This window comes from Myotis daubentonii, chromosome 1 (assembly GCF_963259705.1).
Source record: "Myotis daubentonii chromosome 1, mMyoDau2.1, whole genome shotgun sequence".
Lineage (NCBI taxonomy): Eukaryota > Metazoa > Chordata > Mammalia > Chiroptera > Vespertilionidae > Myotis > Myotis daubentonii.
Genome location: NC_081840.1, coordinates 86202927 through 86221982, shown reverse-complemented (window position 1 = coordinate 86221982; position 19056 = coordinate 86202927). Strand labels below are relative to the sequence as shown.

General features: G+C 40.7%; 1 protein-coding gene and 1 pseudogene across 3 annotated transcripts in view; one reads left to right on the top strand and one right to left on the bottom strand.

The window, feature by feature from the left end:
* NUBPL (NUBP iron-sulfur cluster assembly factor, mitochondrial) overlaps window positions 1–19056 on the bottom strand; it is a 241121-nt gene that overhangs the window by 45917 nt on the left and 176148 nt on the right. For all 3 annotated transcript variants that reach the window (XR_009454504.1, XM_059710159.1, XM_059710171.1), the window contains one exon: window positions 10489–10582. Coding sequence is in view for 2 of the 3 variants with exons in the window: in XM_059710159.1 (XP_059566142.1) it covers window positions 10489–10582 (94 nt within the window). In the remaining variant the exon portion in view is untranslated. The remainder of the gene's footprint in view (window positions 1–10488; window positions 10583–19056) is intronic.
* LOC132228105 (transmembrane protein 70, mitochondrial-like) lies at window positions 965–3260 on the top strand (annotated as a pseudogene).

Here is a 19056-nt window from a genome sequence, read left to right as displayed (position 1 = left end):
CCGCATTTTGCGCCATGGGGTCTCGGCAGCGTTGGCTGCGATTTGGTGGGGTGTCACTCCAGGGTGGTGGCGGGGCCTGTGTCCCACTTGGGGGAAGCCAAGCGTTGCTTTGTGGGCGCCAAGTCTGCGGTGCCATTTCTCTGTAAATGGCCAGTGTGCGACACGGCAGCTCCTGTGCTGAGCATCTGCCCCCTGGTGGTCAGTGTGCGTCACAGCAACCAGTCGGATGGACAGTTAGTACATTAGCCTTTTATATAGATAGGAGGAGGAAAAGGTTGGAGTATTATCACCTGCCTCACACACTGCTTCTCCATGCCTTGCAGGAGTTTTGGCCTTAGCCATGTGCCTTTTTGGCCACAGATCCCAACAGGTAGCCTCTTCCATGGCTCCAGCAGCTGCCAGGCTGCACTGACACAATTCACTCTCTCCCCCCTCAGGCGGAGGGACAGTAACAACTTACTAATATCATTAGTCTCTGGGTACTTCACCATCTCTTGTTGATTTCCTTAATGCTGCCCACACCTCTGTAACAAGTCCCTTCATTAAACTCTGTTTTGTTTATTCCTTTTAAGGTGTGTCATAGGTACCTGCCAGGACACTGATGAATATAGCACTTAATATAAATAGCTTACTAAAATTCTCCAGTCTCTTGAAAAAGAAAATATGTTTCATGTGTCCCATGTAAAGCATAAACTCTTCACTTAATTCCAATAGTTAAAAACAAATTAAGATAGTGTTCAGATAGTTACATACAGAGGAACTCAGTTGAAGCAAAGAGAGAAAAAATATTTAAGTAACAGCTATTAAAATTCAAATACTAGCACAGTGTATATATTTTCAAAAATTTCAAGGAACTTATAATGTTCCTCAGATAAATATTACTCCTCTTCTACTTTGGAAGAGTACTTAGGTATTTAAAAAAAAAAAAACAGAAGTCAACCCTGGAATCTACCCAATTCAGTATATGGCAACAACTAATTTACAAGCTAAACAAACAAACAGCAAGCAAAAACCCAGCAAACTATCACCAAAAAAGTTAAAAGTAGTAAGAAAAAATAATAAAAACAAAACCAGCACTGACAGCTCTCTTTTCCCCTTGACAAGTTCAACAAGACAAGAGCAAATGCAAAGACTACACTTGGTTATTTCCCATCCTTATCCTGTCTCCTTTCCCTCCAGCAGTGCTACAACGACTAGGTATTTGTAGCATGTAGTGATTTAGTAGTCCATGCCAGCTCAAATTTAAATCATTAGACTCTAATACTGCTGTCAACACATTTATTACTGTTGTTACTACACAACACTTTTAACACAAATAAGATGATAATTTTTTTCCTTTGAAGTTTCTTCTAATAATGAGCCTGTCATCCATCCTATGGAACACATTCAAAAAGTTGCTAATTAGCATTCAAAAAGAGGCTCTTTTTTGCTTATACAGGTCTGTCTCCATGAATTTTCCAAAAGGATGTCTCTTTCCAAGTATAAAACATTTATTTTCATTTTCACCATGGCTTGGATAAATGGAGAGTCCATAGAATTCATAGCATTTCATCACACCACCCCCACACAAAAAAAACTCTTTTAAAGTGTCCAAGTGGTTACTTAAAAATAGCATTCAGCACTAGCCGGCTTGGCTCAGTGGATAGAGCGTCAGCCTGTGGACTGAAGGGTCCTAGGTTCGATTCCGGCCAAGGGTACATGCCTGGGTTGCAGGCTTGATCCCCAGTAGGGGATGTTCAGGAAGCAGCCGATCAATGATTCTCTCTCATCATTGATGTTTCTATCTCTCTCCTTCTCCCTTCCTCTCTGAAATCAATAAAGAAATATATTTATTAAAAAAATAGCATTCTGCCGAAACCAGTTTGGCTCAGTGGATAGAGCGTCGGCCTGCGGACTGAAAGGTCCCAGGTTCGATTCTGGTCAAGGGCATGTACCTGGGTTGCGGGCACATCCCCGGTGGGGGATGTGCAGGAGGCGGCTGATCGATGTTTCTCTCTCATCGATATTTCTGACTCTCTCTCTCTCTCTCACTCTCCCTTCCTCTCTGTAAAAAATCAATAAAATATATTAAAAAAAAAAAAGTCAAGAAAAGTATTAAAAAAAAAATAGCATTCATTTACATGTAGTTAAATCATTCTCTCATTTGATCCTTACAAGTCAGTGGGATAGCCAGGTGTTCCACAGGTAAGGATAAAAAGTCAGAGAGATAGGTAGTATCTGGCTAAACATCCTTTAAAGTAAATAAGAGAATTTCTTACTATTATAATGGAATAATGCCAGTGATTCTCACTAGTAATTTAATAAGAGCCTGCCTGACACCACATATCAGGTGCCCACATGCACAAATATCTCAGAAACCAAAACAAAGTTAATACTAAAAGGTATCAACTGACCACAAAGATACTGTACATACTAGAGGAAAGAGAACAGCATAAATAAATCTAAACTGAAATGTATTTTTCTCTCAAAGGGAGAGTGACATAAAATATATGTTTTTAATAAATGCTTTATTTAACCTGTACATTTTTAAAAAACCTCCTAAGTAAAAGCAGTCGGAGTTGGAGAGATCCCAGGAATGAGTTAGAAGGATGGTAAGAAATATTATGGGAGGAACACAATAGTATTCTGTTCGATGCTTACACAAACAAGTTGAAAAATCAGAAGACGGAAGACTGATTTATACTGGGAATTTGGCCCGAACAGTATTTGGTGTGAAATGTTTCTCTTATTCTACAAGTGCGATCAGCCTTACATTTCTACCATACACTTTTGCCCAAAATAATGTTGTATTTGGAAGTCTGCCTTTGCAAATCTTATTTTATGGCATCATAGGAAGATTTACAATGATCACTCCAGTCCTGCTTCACTTAGTTACAAAAGGCTATGTCATTCGGTTGTACCATGAGGCCACGACAGACACTTACAAAGCCATTACTTACAATGTTTTGCTTTCAGGAACCAGTACTGTGTTTCACCAGAATGATGTGAAGATTCCAAACAGCACACATCTGTTTACCACATTTTATGCTAAAACATAATCACTGTTAGTTAATCCAGGTCTCTTTCCAAACCCCAAAGACTATGACCATCTAATGGGTTATGACAAACCATTCACTTTTGATATGGAAGAAACCAGTGAAAAGAAACAGCTTGAAGATGAGAAATGAGTCTGTTGTTTTTATGTTTGTGCTTAAATGTGATTTATTTTCCTGTGTATAATAATAAAATTTCATTTACTTTTGTAAAAAAAAAAAAAATAACGCGGGATGAACAGGTGAACTGTGATAACTAGTCAATTAGCTTTGTCATTTATTCAACCAGTATCAACTCCATAACCCATACCCCAAAGTACTCTAAGAAATACTATGATAAATAGGGAAAATTTTTTGCATTCAAGCAGCTTACAGCCTAGTTGGGAAGATAACACACACAGATAAAACACTCATTGATTAAACATTTCCTGAGTGGTTACAGGAAGACACTGAGTTTGGCACTGTGAGAAATACAAAAAATGATTGAAACAGAGATTTGGCCCTCTAGGGAGTAACAGTCTGGTACAGAAGATAACAGTTATGCAGGTTTTGAGTGGAGAACATGAGATGGTTCAAATAAAATCCTATGTGAATTTCAAGGAGGAAGAAATGATTCCTAATGGGGGGATTGGGAAACATGCAAGGAGTAGACATTTGAAATAAAAGGTATGCAGGATTTGGGTGCCCATTGACTGGGGAAGAAAGACATTCTAAGTGAGAGTGAAATGTCTGTAAAGACAAAGACTTTGGAGAGGAACTAAGATGGCAGTGTAGGTAAATGCCTGTACTCGCTGCCTCCCACAACCACATCAAAATTACAACTAAAATACAGAGCAACCATCATTCAGAACAACCTGAAATCTGGCTGAATGGAAGTCCTACAAACAGAGAAGTAAAGAAGAGAGCACTTTGAGACAGGTAGGAGAGGCAGAGGTGCTAAATGGGCTGGTCCAATACCCACATATGGCATTTTTTTTTAATAGGGAGGGATATCTTCAAAGCTTCCCATGAGAAGCAGGGGGGTCTCAGCCCCACACCAGCCCCCCAGCCCAGGGTTCCAGAGCTGGGAAGAGAAGTCCCTGTAACTTAGAGCTGTAAAAAGCAGTGGGGATTGTGGCTGAGTGGCACAGAGGCTGCTAGAGACTCAGGTGTTCCTCTTAAAGTGCCCACACACAAACTTACACAGTCCACTTCCTCTGAGCTCCAGCACCAGGTGGCAGCTTTGGGGAAATCCAGGGACATAAGGGGAGGAACTGACTGTCTGGCATCAGGGCAGGAACTCACCGGCATCAGGGCAGGAACTCAGGGGTGGCTTTCTCCCAGACAGGGGTGCTAGCAGGGGTCATTGTTCCTGTACTGGGACCTCTCCCCATCGCAGAGTTGACTGGGAGCGATATCCGACTTTCTATCAACATGGCCCATACTGTTTACTCCACTTTAGTGAGTCCCTTAGACCCCACCGCATCCATTTTGCAGCCCCACCCAAGCTGTTTGCAGCAGCTTTTGCATATGAATGGCCTGTCCTGGTTCAGGCTTCAGATTTTCCTAAAAATCTCTCAAACAAGCAGCAGCTGGATTCACAGTGTCCCAAACCTATCAATAAAAGGTCTAAGACCCAGCACTGGCACCAGCCTGCCTTGATTCACAGCTGGGCCTGGCCTGGGCATTTCCTAGCCCAGGGGTGGGCAAACTTTTTGACTCCAGGGCCACAATGGGTTCTTAAACTGGACCAGAGGGCCGGAACAAAAGCATGGATGGAGTGTTTGTGTGAACTAATATAAATTCAAAGTAAACATCATTACATAAAAGGGTACGGTCTTTTTTTTTTTAGTTTTATTCATTTCAAACGGGCCAGATCCGGCCGCGGGCTGTAGTTTGCCCACAGCTGTCCTAGCCCAATACAAGTAGCAGCCATATGCAAATCCCTCTTTCCAGGTGGCCCCAGGCAGTGGCTGACTTTGCACCTCCCTGGAGACCCAGAGCCAGTGCATCTGGTTGGACAGTTTCGGATCACATTAGATTACAACTCTCCATCCATAAGCAATACACTCAAGGAGCAGACTTAGTGAGAACCAAAGCCCCACTGAAGCAAGATACCTATAGAGGTATCTCCTGCACAGAAGTTCTTTCATTGTAGACAAAATTGGTCCTCTCAGCCAAATGGCCTGGAGGTCAATTCCTCCCAGTGATGCCAACAACAATCAAGGCTCAGCTACATGACTGTGCACACAGCCCACACAGGGGTGCACCTAGAGTGCCTATCTCAGGTAACTGGGGAGGCTGAGCCATTGGGCCCTACAGGACGTCTACTACATAAAGCCACTCTACCAATTCCAGGAGACATTGCAGCTCTACCTAATACATAGAAACAAACACAGGGAAGCAGCCAAAATTTGAAGACAAAGAAACAGGTCACAAATGAAAGAAATGGAAGCAAGCAAACTATTGTCTACAGAGTTCAAAACAATGATTATAAAGTTACTGAAGAATCTTAATGAGAGCTTTAAGGGACTCAGTGAGACTTTCAAGGATCTTAGTGAGAATGTCAAAGATATGAAAAAGGACCAGTCAGAAATTAAGCATATACTAACTGAAATAAAGAATAATTTACAGGGACCAAAGAAGTTATATACTTATATGCATAGCCCATGGACACGGGCAAGAGGGTAATGAAGACCTGGGCATGGGGGGTAGGGGTTTGGAGGAGAGGGGTTAAGAGGGGGATGGGGGGGGGGGAGGGAGAATGAGAGATATCTGTAATACTATCAATAATAAAAAATATATTTAAAAAGAAAAATATCATTTATAGGGATTCAATAGTAGAGTAGAGGATTCTGAGAATCAAATCAACAATTTGGAATATGAGGAATCAAAAAACATCCAGTTAGAAGAGCAAAAAGAAAATAAAGATAGTATAAGGAGCCTCTGAGGCAGCTTCAAGCATACCAACATTTGTATTATGGGGGTACCAGAAGGATAAGAGAGAGAGCAAGATATTGAAAACCTATTTGAAGAAATAATGACAGAAAACTTCCCTACCTGGTGAAAGAAATAGACTTACAAACCCAGGAAGTGCAGAGAATCCCAAACAAGAGGAACCCAAAGAGGCCCACATCATGATTAAAATACCAAAGGTTAAAGACAAAGAGAGAGCCTGGCTGGCGTGGCTCAGTGGTTGAGAGTTGACCTATGAACCAGAAGGTCATAGTTCAATTTGCGATCAAAGTACATGCCTGAGTTGTGGGCTCAATCCCCCGTAGGGGGCATGTAGGAGGCAGCCGATCTATGATTCTTTCTCCTCATTGATGTTTCTATCTTTTTCTCCCTCTCCCTTTCTCTCTGAAATCAATAAAAACATATATTTAAAAAAAAAAGGCAAAGAGAGAATCTTAAAAGCAGCAAAAGAAAAGCAGTTAGTTACCTACAAGGGAATGCCCATACGACTGTCAGCTGATTTCTTAGCAGAAACTTTGAAGGCTAGAAGGGAGTGGCAAGAAATATTCAAGTGATGAATAGCAAAGACTTATAAACAGGATTACTCTACCCAGGAAAGCTATCATTTAGAATTGAAGGTCAGATAAAGAGTTTCACAGACAAGAAATAGCTAAAGGAGTTCATTACCACCAAACCAGTATTACATGAAATGTTGAAGAGAGGGAGAAGAAAGAAGAAAGAGGAAAGGAGAAAGGAGAAAGAACAAAGAAGAAAGAACAAAGGAGAAAGAAGAAAGAAGGAGAAGGAAAAGAAGAAGAAAAATATGAACAATAAAATGGCAATACATATCTATCAACAATTGAATCTAAAAATCAAAATAAACGAACCATAAACCTAATGAACAAAATAAACTGATGAATAAAATAGAACCAGAGGCATGGAGACATGGAACAGATTGATGAATCTCAGAGGGCAAGAGGGAGGGGGGTGCGGAAAGAGATTAACCAAAGATCTTATATGCACACTAGATTGCCGATGCATGAAATTCGTGCATTGGTAGGGACCCTAGGCCTGGCCGGCCATCAGGGCAGATCTGTCGGGCAATTGTACGGTGATCATGGGACCCCCACTGGCACCCGCCTTGGCTGGCCTGGGGCCTGTGGGCTGAGGGCAGCTCCTGCATTGAGCATCTACCCCAGCCGTGGGCAAACTACGGCCCGCGGGCCGGATCCGGCCCGTTTGAAATGGATAAAACTAAAAAAAAAAAAGACTGTACCCTTTTATGTAATGATGTTTACTTTGAATTTATATTAGTTCACACAAACACTCCATCCATGCTTTTGTTCCGGCCCTCCGGTCCAGTTTAAGAACCCATTGTGGCCCTCGAGTCAAAAAGTTTGCCCACCCCTGATCTACCCCCTGGTGGTCAGTGTGTGTCATAGCAACTGGTCGTTCCACCTGTCATTCCGCTATTTGGTATATTTGCATATTAGGCCTTTATTATGTAGGATATACATTACCTTTGGACATAGACAATAGGGCGGTGAAGACCTGGGGTCAGGTGGGAACTGGGTGGAGGAGGGCAATGAGGGAAAGAAAGGAAGACATCTGTAAAACTCTCGACAATAAAGATTTTTTAAAAAAGACAAAGACTTTGGAAAGTAAAAGGAAGAGAGAGGGGGCAGTGAGTACATAAGATTCTGGAGGAGGAATCCCAGGTTATGTGAAAGTGTAGTGGGAAGGATAGGGAAGTCAAACCAAGGGGGACTCAAATGTGAGTCTAAAAAACTTATGTGGTTTATGATATATGGGACATAAAAAAAGGTAGAACATAAGAGTACCAAGAAGAATTCTGAAGTCAATGATAAAAGGAAAGGAAAATTAGGTTCATAATTAGAGAGTAGATAATTCACTTTGGCCTAGAAAGTCAACATGATTCTGATAGGCTGTTCCAGATTATATAAACTAATAAAAGCCATGGTTCAAATCAGGCCAGAAATTATTTGGTTGGTACCCTTCCCTCTAGGTCATGGGAATTGGCTCAATTTTGGTATGTTCTTAGATATGTTAGCTGTGAAATGACATTGGTCTGAATAAAACCAAACCTCACGAACTAAGCCTTTAACAAACATATACACACAATCACATCCACCTTCCCCCCGCCTCCCCACTAATTCCCGCTCACATCCATTTTGGTAAGATACCTTTATTTTTTACTATTTTTTTCTAATTATAGAATTAACACATAGATCACTTTAGAAAATCTAGTCTTTCCGTTGACATTAATTTTAATATTGACATAAAAACTTAGTATGAGTGTACTAACAGCTGCAATTCTATACTGAGAACCAGTGTGCCTGGAAACTAGCCAGATGGCCAAGACGAGTATGATCAGCCCAAAGATAATATTAGTCTTTCCAAGAATCATTTGGGGCTCTACTCCTAAATGTCAAAGGAGATTGCTTCCAGACCACCTCAAGACCTTCCCTAGAATGTATGAGTTAAAGAGGCTCAAAGGAATCTCTTAAGAGTCAAAACCCCCGAAAAACCTGAATATAGTAAACACCGCTACAGACCGTTGGAAACTCAGCATATAGAGGTGCACAGGTTTAGCAATATTCATAGACAAATTTATTTTGATCAGAAAGTTTTAGGATATAAGAAAGAAATCCTCAAAGGAGAGACAATCTTAACCCCAATCTACACATTGTTGGCTTTAGAGTACAAGTACAAATTAAAACAGGGTGATACAATCATTCATCCTATTCAAACAGAAGAGCTTTTATCTGAATGAACAAAGGTAAATTGCTCAGGGACTTCAGTTTACCTGTGTGAAGCAAATTAAACTTTTGCAAGGTACCAAGTCACAATGCAGGAAATAAATGATAATTTAGTCCAATTTTATCAATGTATTATTCACATGAATAATGTAAGCATTTTGGACACCTGCAGTAAGCACTTCAACATGTCAGAAACACATTTTATTCAATAAACGTTTAGTGAGTATTCTTAAGATTGAGAAAGATGTCTCAAAACTTCTTTAAAAAAGAAAAAGCAGGCTATTTAGTATGCTGAGCATAAAGAGGAAGGATTATTTTCCTATGTTACTTCACTTTACTCCCATCTTATACTTTATAGCTTGCCTCACTAAAGGAAAAGTCTCAGGCTCCATTAGATTACAAACATATTTAAACATAAAAAATATTCATATTAATATGCTATATTGATATTTTCAAACAATGTGTATATTTTATCAAAAACACAGATTCTAAACCTTCTGATGATTAAATGTTAGTGATATCTTTTGGTTATTTATTACCAATAAGTAAGTAACTTGCAAAGACACTTAAATATCCCTTATTTTCCCCAAAGTCCTTATATGTAAGTGAGATTAACAAATATTTCTTCAGCAGAACCTAGGAAAGATTCACTTAGAAACAGATTCTATATAATAAAAGCCTAATAAGCAAACTGTCTCCTCGACTGGGAGTTCCACCAGGAGTTTGACCACTTGCTATGACGTGCACTGACCACCAGAGACATGATGGGCCTCAGTGACACGGTGCTGGCAGCGGGAGGCAGTGGAGGTGCTGCTGGCTCCAATGGGCTTCCGGGTGAGCTGGGCCACAACCATGGGGACCGCAGGGGCCAGTCTGGCTCCCCGTGGGTCCATGCAGGAGCTGGTCTGCGAGGCTGGCTGGGAGAGCGAGCACGCTGCCTGCCCACCCAGCTTCCATGCGGCACCGCTGGGCAGCCCAAAGGCCCACACTGTGCCCTGGCCCACCACATCCGGCCATGCTCACCGCATCTCCGCGTGGGGATTCAGGCGCTGTGACTCAGGCAGAGGGCATGCGGGGACCCGAGGGCCCAGGTGCTGCCCAGGGCCCAGAGGTCAGCTGGGACCTGCCCTTCCACGCCAGATGCTGGACCACACCTATACAGAATTTTGTGCACCAGGCCTCTAGTTTAATATAAAACTTAACAACAAATACTGAAACTCCATCATACATAACCCCTACTATAATGAAGTATTGTGTATTTGAAGTAAGGGAATATGTTTTTTGCTCTCTTGATTTTAGTAAATAATTAGCAGAATATAAAATATTTTCCCATAATTATATTCACCCCAAATCCAAATTTTCCTAAAATTTACTCTTATTCAGGAGTAGGTATTCAATAAATATTTACTTAGTGCCCACCATGTATTGGGCACTATGCTGTAAGTGCTACAGAGCTGTGAGCCCCAAACAGCCATGTTCTACCTAAATAACACTTAAGTGCTCCTGCTTTTCCAGAGCACAGATTTACATCACCACCTCTTCAAGTGTCTCATGTTCTTGAAAATGTAACTGTTCTAGTAATAGTTTGAAAAATTCTATTTATGAATTTTACCTGTAAAGGAAAATTTATAAATGATTATGTTTTTTAAGATATAAAAATGTTTGTCATGAAGTTTGTTTTTCAATAAGGCAACAGCAAAGCATCAAAGATAGCACAAACCACTTTAAACTTTGAGATTTACCTGAAATGGGAATATTCTGTGAGACTGATAACTGCACATCTCCAGTTCCTGGTGGCATGTCAACAACTAAATAGTCCAGGTGACCCCAGTCTACCTAAAAATCAATTAGACACAAATAACATCATTGTATAACAACTGCAGTAAAAATAAATGTATTAGTAACAAATCTAAATAATAGCTTCCACTTGAGCCATTACTAAAAGCCAGGGACCATGCTGAGGCTTGATATATGAACAAGGAAGGAAGGAGGGAGGAAGGGAGGGAGTGAGGGAGGGAGGGAGGGGAGGACAGTCCCTGACTCTAGCAGACCTCTGAATGATAAGGTTAAATTTCCTCTTTCACCACACACATACACTAATGGTGAACCATTTGACAATGGGCTTCTATTCAGGACCAATCATTTGTTTTCATTGGGAATAACCCATATTTTATTAAGAAAGCCTTACTTTTTTGTCTTTTGGACAAAAACGTTAGCATTTTCTATGGCAGATCCTAATAGAATTTTTTAAAGTTTATTATTTTTCCTTTATAAAAAAAAATAATGAAAACCAAAAGTTAATAAGAAAATTTTACATATATAACTAAATTTCTAATACTATATTTTAATTATTTCTTTACAGGTATTTTACTAAGTACCTATGTGGGGAGCCTCTATAGGGTTAAGCCTCAGACTGACCTGTTGGCAAAGTCACAAACAAGTCCCAGCTTAGAGGGCACAGTCCTCTTAAGCATAATTAGGCTTGACCTTATGACGCTCCCTAGATCTTACCTGAGAAACAAATAGGCTGAGGGAAGTACAAGAACAAAAACAAGTGAAACTCACAAGAACAGTGTAAACAAGTGAAACTCACAAGAACAGTGTAACTTTGGTAACCACTACCTTGTTTACCTCTGACTATAAAAATAAAGGCTCAGCTTGCCTTGGGATCTTTCTCTGTGGCCTCAGCCAGGCACAGGAAGATCCACGGAGACTAAAGAGAGCTAGAGAGTTCTGAACGCTGTGCATATGGCGCCCGCATTGAGAACCCCCACACTCAGGACAGATAGGACTCCACCAGGGTGCTGCAGACCCCCCTATAGAGGATAAGTAGGGTAAGAAGGTGGATAGTACAGAACTTATATTGCGAATATGTGCCATACTTAGTCTAAAGGAAAAAGACTCGGTATTGATCTTTAGATTAAGAAGATGTGCCATACTGAGTCTAAAGAAAAATGACTCCATATTGATCTTTTAACACATATGCTTGCTAGCAGAGGAGTTAAGGTTACTCCCAGTTAGACGGAATGTTTTATACAAGAAGTGTGTCCATGCTTTTCTGAGGAAGGAAAGGTGCCGGAAAGGTAAATGTAGAGGCATGGGAGAAGGTAGGCCCAAGGAGCCTTATCCTTAACCCCACTGCAGCCTTTCCACCCCAGGAAAGTGCAGGATTGGCAAGCTCTCCCTGGGGTGATAGATCAGGACTCAGGTAATAGCGGAAAGCGCCAATCCTACTCTTAAAATGGATACAAGAGAGCATTTGGGGTTTTTCCTTTTAATGCCTATTTTGGATTGAGTAAATAGATTTTACTTTGTTTTAACATATCAGAGTTAGCTCTTGACACAAAAGGAAAAACTAGCAGTTTGGCTCGAAATTGGGGTTTTGTTTTGAGGTGCTGAGGCTCCGGGGTGGCGCCAACTCACGGAAGAAATGTGAAGCTGCGGCTTTTTGGGTTGAAGTGGGAAGTTGTGAATACAGAGGAGTATGTATGTTTATATATGGTCAGAATTCCATCAATATAAACCTTTTCTGTAAAAACAAAAAAGGGGGAGAAGAATGTTATATGTTAATTAAAAAAAAAAAATACAATGCAGAGGGTTGTACAGCAGCCAAAAGGCATCGGGCCTCCTGTACAATAGCATAGCCTCCTCCGACTTAGCTCAGTGAAAGGATGCAAAACCAGATAAGAGTTTTACCAGATCCAGTAATGCTGTGGGGAAGAGGCGTGTTTTGTGTCTTTCCAGAAGGAGCAGTGCAGCCAATTTGGGAACCAGAGCGTTACGTGCATCACCACAATGGACCCAGAGGAGCTCCTTGTCCCATCGTTCAAAAGACTGAGAGTTGCCCCGGTGACAGTGATGCGGAAAAGGAAGATGACGAAGGCTATGCAAGGGACCGAGGTGCCAACATGGGGTCAGCTGAAGAAGTTAACAAGTGAGGCCCAGCAGATGGTAGAAAAGCAAGAAGTGGAAGCTACTCCGTCAACCATGTTTCTGGCTATGCTAGCATTGGTTAGCTGCCAGTCTTCTGCAAAGTCATGCACAGCCACGTCCAAGGACTCTGAGTAAATCAGCAAAAGAAACTTTCATTTAGTAGAAAAATGTTACTGTAGTTTGATTTCTCACTTATTGCTGTTTTGCACTGGCATTCTTTCTTGTTCTTACTACTTTTGAAAATGTTAACACGTTGGCATTATTGTTTTTTTTTTTTTTTTAAATATATTTTATTGACTTTTTACAGAGAGGAAGGGAGAGAGATAGAGAGTTAGAAACATCGATGAGAGAGAAACATCGATCAGCTGCCTCCTGCACATCTCCCACTGGGGATATGCCCGCAACCCAGGTACATGCCCTTGACCGGAATCGAACCTGGGACCTTTCAGTCTGCAGGCCGACGCTCTATCCACGGAGCCAAACCGGTTTCGGCAACATTATTGTTTTAATAGCCAGTTCTGTTCTTGATGCTTAAGTTTTACTTTCATTATGGTAGCTTTTTGTTCTTGATGCTTAAGTTAAACTTTTATTATAGTAGCATAAGATTAAAAGAAGGGTGACATGTGGGGAGCCTCTATAAGGTTAAGCCTCAGACTGACCTGTCGGCAAAGTCACAAACAAGTCCCAGCTTAGAGGGCACAGTCCTCTTAGCATAATTAGGCTTGACCTTATGACGCTCCCTAGATCTTACCTGGGAAGCTAATGGGCTGAGGGAAGTACAACAAGAACAAAAACAAGTGAAACTCACAAGAACAGTGTAAACAAGTGAAACTCACAAGAACAGTGTAACTTGGTAACCACTACCTTGTTTACCTCTGACTATAAAAATAAAGGCTGTTTGCCTCTGGATCTTTCTCTGTGGCCTCAGCCAGGCACAGGAAGATCCACGGAGACTAAAGAGAGCTAGAGAGTTCTGAACGCTGTCTCCGTGTAAAACATTCTTCACCGACTCTGTCCACACTTTTGGGAACCCCTGGACCGCTGGGCCTGGACCCCGGCATACCTATATCTAGAAAAGTCAGCTATATAACCAAGTCCTTAATGTTCAGCTTCAATATAGACAGGTCTCAGGCTCTTTTCTCCTAAGATGGTTTCTCGCTCTGAGTTCCAGTGAAAGGTGAGCCCTAGGACCCTCTCAGTGGCCTAAGGCAGAAGTTTGGAATCAAACTTAACTCCTTCCTTTCCCTCACTATCCCAGTCACCCACTCCTCTCTTCCCTACTGCCAAGAACCCAGTGGAGGCCACAACCATCTACCACTAAAGCCTCTGAACCAATAATCTCTCTGCTCCAGTTTGTTCCTAACAATGAGAAATGGTCCATCTAAAATGCAAGTCTGATAGTGTCACTTCTTGGTTTAAAACTCTTCTATTGCTTTTAGGATAAAGTCAGAGCTTAGGTTCCAGAACACGCTGCTTGGTTTCTTCACTTGCTAATTCCTCCTCATTCTTCAGATCCCACCTTGAAATTTACTTCCCCTAACTTCCATTAGATTAGATATGGTATTCCTAGTGTGTACTTCTCTCATTCATTCATTCATTCATTCATTCATTCATTCAACAAATGTTTATTGAATACCTACTATATATTATGCATTAAGCTAATGGTATTGATAATTAAATGGTATTATGGTCCCTAACCTCACAGAATTTATAATATATAGACACATATTAAGCATATAACAAAATAACCGAAGGGTTACAGGTTTGATTCCAGGTCAAGGGCACGTACCTGGGTTGCAAGTTTGATCCCTGACCCTGGTCAGAGGGCATGTGGGTGGCAACCAATCGAGGTATCTCTCACATCAATATTTCTCTCTCTCTCCCTCCCTCCCTCCCATCCACTCTCTCTAAAAAATCAATAGGGGGAGGGGGGGAATAACCTATGCAATGTTAAAAGATTAATAAATGTGAGTAACTAAATGAAGATCAACATAGCTAGAGAGTAGTGATGAGGAAAGGGTGGAGTCCATTTCATGTTGTTTCATGATCTGTCTTCTCATGAAACTGTAGCTGAGTTAGAATGTCCAGCACAGAATGGACACACTGGAGATACTTAGTAACTTTTCTTTCAAGAAATGAATGAATAGCCCTGGCGGGTTCGGCTCAGTGGATAGAGCATCGGCTGATGGACTGAAGGGTGCCAGGTTCAATTCCAGTCAAGAGCACATGCCTGGGTTTCGGGCTCAATCCCGAGTAGGGGGCGTGCAGGAGGCAGCCAATAAATGATTTTCTCTCATCACTGATGTTTCTATCTCTCCCTCCCTGTCCCTCTTTCTCTGAATTTTAAAAAAATGAATGAATAAATGAACACATGCAAAGTTTCAAGAATTTTTTAAATGGAAACCATACTATGCATATAACCCCACATCTTGCTTCTCTAAAATTTAATAATGTGAAATAAGCCTTTTACATACAATCATGTATTTTCTAAAATTAGAGTTCAGATGATATTGGTTCAAATGGACTCATTCATGTAGTAACACATTTATTCAACACATATTTATTGAGACTTGATTAGGTGTCAAGCACTGTTCCAGGTGATGGGGACAGAGCAGTGAACAAAACAAAGTCCCACCCACCATGAAACTAACATTTTAGTGAGGGAGACAGACAAACAGATAGACAAATCAGAGAGTAAAAAGTACTATGAAGAAAACAACAAATATCCTTTACTATACAAAATTATTTGGTTCCTGATTTGACTATCCAGATCAAATAGCAAGAATTATTTAGAAATCTTTTCAATTCCTGAATTTCAAAAAGCAAGTAGTAAGACTTCAGATGGCAAAGGATTTATCAAAGAATTTCTTTGAATTTCCTCAGTTCCTAATGTCAGATGGAGATGAATCCCTGAAGAGCAGGGAGGAAATGGAATGGCAGAAGGTGCTTCCATAGACAGGGTGGTCAGAGCCCTGAGTGAAGTAAGAAAACAGCTGATGCAGCTTTCTGAAGGACAGCGTGCTAGGCAGAAGTGACAGCAAGTGCAGAGGCCCTAAGAAGCGGGTATGCTCAGCACACTCAAGGTCTAGCTAGGAAGACAGTACTGCCTTTCTAAAACAGACCCCCTCCCCACCACACACACACACACACACACACACATCAATCTCTCTCCTCCTCTGACTTTGTTTGTCTGTGAAACTTTACAGTATCTGACATTAATATTGACTTGTCTTTTAGGAAATCAATGGCATTTCTCAAACACAAGCACTTGATACTTATTTAATGATACATTTAAGAGAATGACAAGATGATGAACATGAAATAGTTCATTTTCAATATAGGGTTTCTTGGTGGGAAAATAGTTACCTCAAAGTTACCCATGACGACAATCTATGAAACCATCTATAAACGAAGAAAAAGGATAGTTTTCATTGTATTTCTTCTGCACTGAAACTCCTAAGACAGGCAGACTGACAAGTCTGTTTCAGAGAACATCAAATGACTGGTTCCAACAATTTATCATTGTTGTTCCTTGGTATTTCATCATATTTATCACGTTGGCTCCGATTTCTTAAAAGAGAACTGTTATTAAGACTCCAAGGAACTAAAAACACTTCACTGTTAAGACAATAAGGCAATTAATTTCAAATCACTCTTAAAATAAATTTAAACTATCAAAAAAAGAGCCTGGCCCTAAATCCCCTCGCACACAGTAGGCATTCCACAAAGGCTTGGCTTCTTGAACTGAACTGACATCAGTATCCGAGTTACAGTTTCACAGCATTTATTAATACTAACATGGAAATATATCGCCTGCCAGGAAGTTCCAGTTCTGTCAGAAAAGAGTCATCAAAGCATTGATTTCAGAACTATTTGGGATTCTCTAGATTCTTCTTCGTGTTTGTTCACTCATATAAATTGTGTGTTACTAAATGTAGGAAAACATACTAGCAAAGCACCCAGGTAGCTCATTTATTAAATCCCAGTGGCAGATCCAGATTTTGTGTGGCCTAAAGCACATAGAATTTGGGTGGTCCTCTCTAAGAATAAGAATACAAAATTAGGAATGCAAAATTAAATATTTATTTATAATGTGAAAAGAAATCACCATAAAATGTTGGAGACTTAGAGATTTAAGTTCCTTTCCCTGAGATCACATGACCTGAAATGCTTACTAAGAAATCCTTCCTGACTACAACCTGCTTCCTTTCCCTACCTGAGACTCCCAGCATCTGCGAGAAGCCCAGGCCAATGTGGAACCCAGAGTTTAAGTTTCATTAGCCTCACGGTAACTCCATTCCTGGTAGAACTTTCTCAGCTCCCTCTCAGGCGCCAAACTCAGCAGCTCAATCCACAAGTACAGAGGTAGTTCAGAGATGTCCTGCAGATATAATGAGGTTTGAAGTTGTATGGAGTTCAATTTGGTGGCCATCTGGTCTTAGCCACTTTTAACTGGCTCATTCTTGGGTGAAAGCTACTAATTGTAGGCCATCTTGTCTCTCAGAGATGAACAGAGTTCAGGAAAGGCAGGGGTTTTAGCCAGGTCACATAGGCCTATTGTGGGATAACAGATTTTCCCCTTTTCTGTTTTCACTCACATTCTTGAAAGATATCGAGAGTCGAAGATCTGTCTTCTCTCATAAAAGAGTTGTTGTTGTCAGGGTCCTGTTAGAGAAGTGAAACCTTCCCCTAGCTAGCTTCAAGTAGGTCTAATATTTCCTGGCTGTAGCCCCACCAATCCCTGAGTTATTATCATCTATAGTTTGCCTCAGCTCTTTCAGAGACAAACTAGACAGTTCAGGAGGCAGGGCCCAAGGATGAGCAGTAAAAGGATAGCAGCAAGAGATCCTAAGACAGTGGTTCTCAACCTTCTGGCCCTTTAAATACAGTTCCTCATGTTGTGATCCAACCATAAAATTATTTTCGTTGCTACTTCATAACTGTAATGCTGCTACTGTTATGAATTGTAATGTAAATATCTGATATGCAGGATGGTCTTAGGTGACCCTGTGAAAGGGTCGTTCGACCGTCAAAGGGGTCGCGACCCACAGGTTGAGAACCGCTGTGAGGTGGAGGAACCCAGTGAGAATCTGAAGAGCCCTTTTTATTGTATTCCAGATATCCTGGGAGCTGGAGTAGGTTTTCCCAAACCAGTGTAACCATTTGGCTTGGTTGTGAATCTCAAGGATATTGACTTCTACCTGTTCAGTATTGTGTATCCATGTACAGCAGGAGAAGCTGGTAATGGCACTTATCCTACCTTGTTTCGCTAATAGGAAATCCTACTGCCAGTTGTGGTTGCCGTTTTGTTAATGGTGTCATAGCATAGCATGTTGTATTAGCCCTGCACAGACTCCTCCTTGTTTTGCCAGCTAGTAATCTAAAGCAATCCCACTGTCTAAGAACCCATGTACCCGGAGCTCTAGGGTGATCTGTTGAAGACTTAGAGCCTGAGCAGTAGAGCTGGCTAAAAGGCTGACTGCACAGGTCAAATTCCATAACATCAGGTACTTAATGAGAGCTATGTCTATGAAAATAAAATAAAACCAAAGGTTAATGATTAGAGCAAATTATAACCCAGCCTCTGAGTTTGTAAGGCTGTCAGTCAAGATTTCTAGGTTAAAGGCTAAAAGCATTTGTAGTTTGATGTCTCTGATGATGTCATCGGGTACTCTCCATGTGGCTTATATAGCATTGATTACTAAGATTATTTAAGCATATGCTGATGTGGTGATTTTTCTGAATTTTATTTCAAGTTGTCCATCTTTAGCTTGCATGGCTTTGGAAAAAGGCAATCTAGCTCTCAATGATTTCTAGTCAAAGGATAGGAGAAGAATTGGGAACATGTTTTGAGAATCATAGGCAGATATTGGAGGAAACTAAAAGAATTCAGGATCTAGTCCAGTTTATAAGTAAAAAACAAAACAAAACCCCAAAAGAATGATAGCACTGGAGCCTAATATCCACAAGGGCATATTATATTGCTCTTTCACTTTGTTTATTAACATATCCAACATGTGAAGGTTGTCCGACCAGAACTAATTACTAAATCTCTGTTAAATTATTTTTGTTTATTTTCTGTCAACATTATGAAGAGAAATATATTCCAAACTAGCACTGACCAGGATAATTTTAGGCTAATATGTCTTCTCCAAATGACTGGGAAATAAAAGTATACCTGATATATGAGCAGATATGGTCATTTATCTTTTTCTGGACATCAGTTATAAAGAGTGTGGTGCTATGAATGAGAAAAGAAGATGGACTCTTTTATTCTATGAATACTTCTATTTAAGAAGCTGACCAAAGCAGCAGCAATCAATCCTCACCCAGAGGATGCTGGGAGCACAAGGTCAACTAGGCTGAGTTGCAAGTGT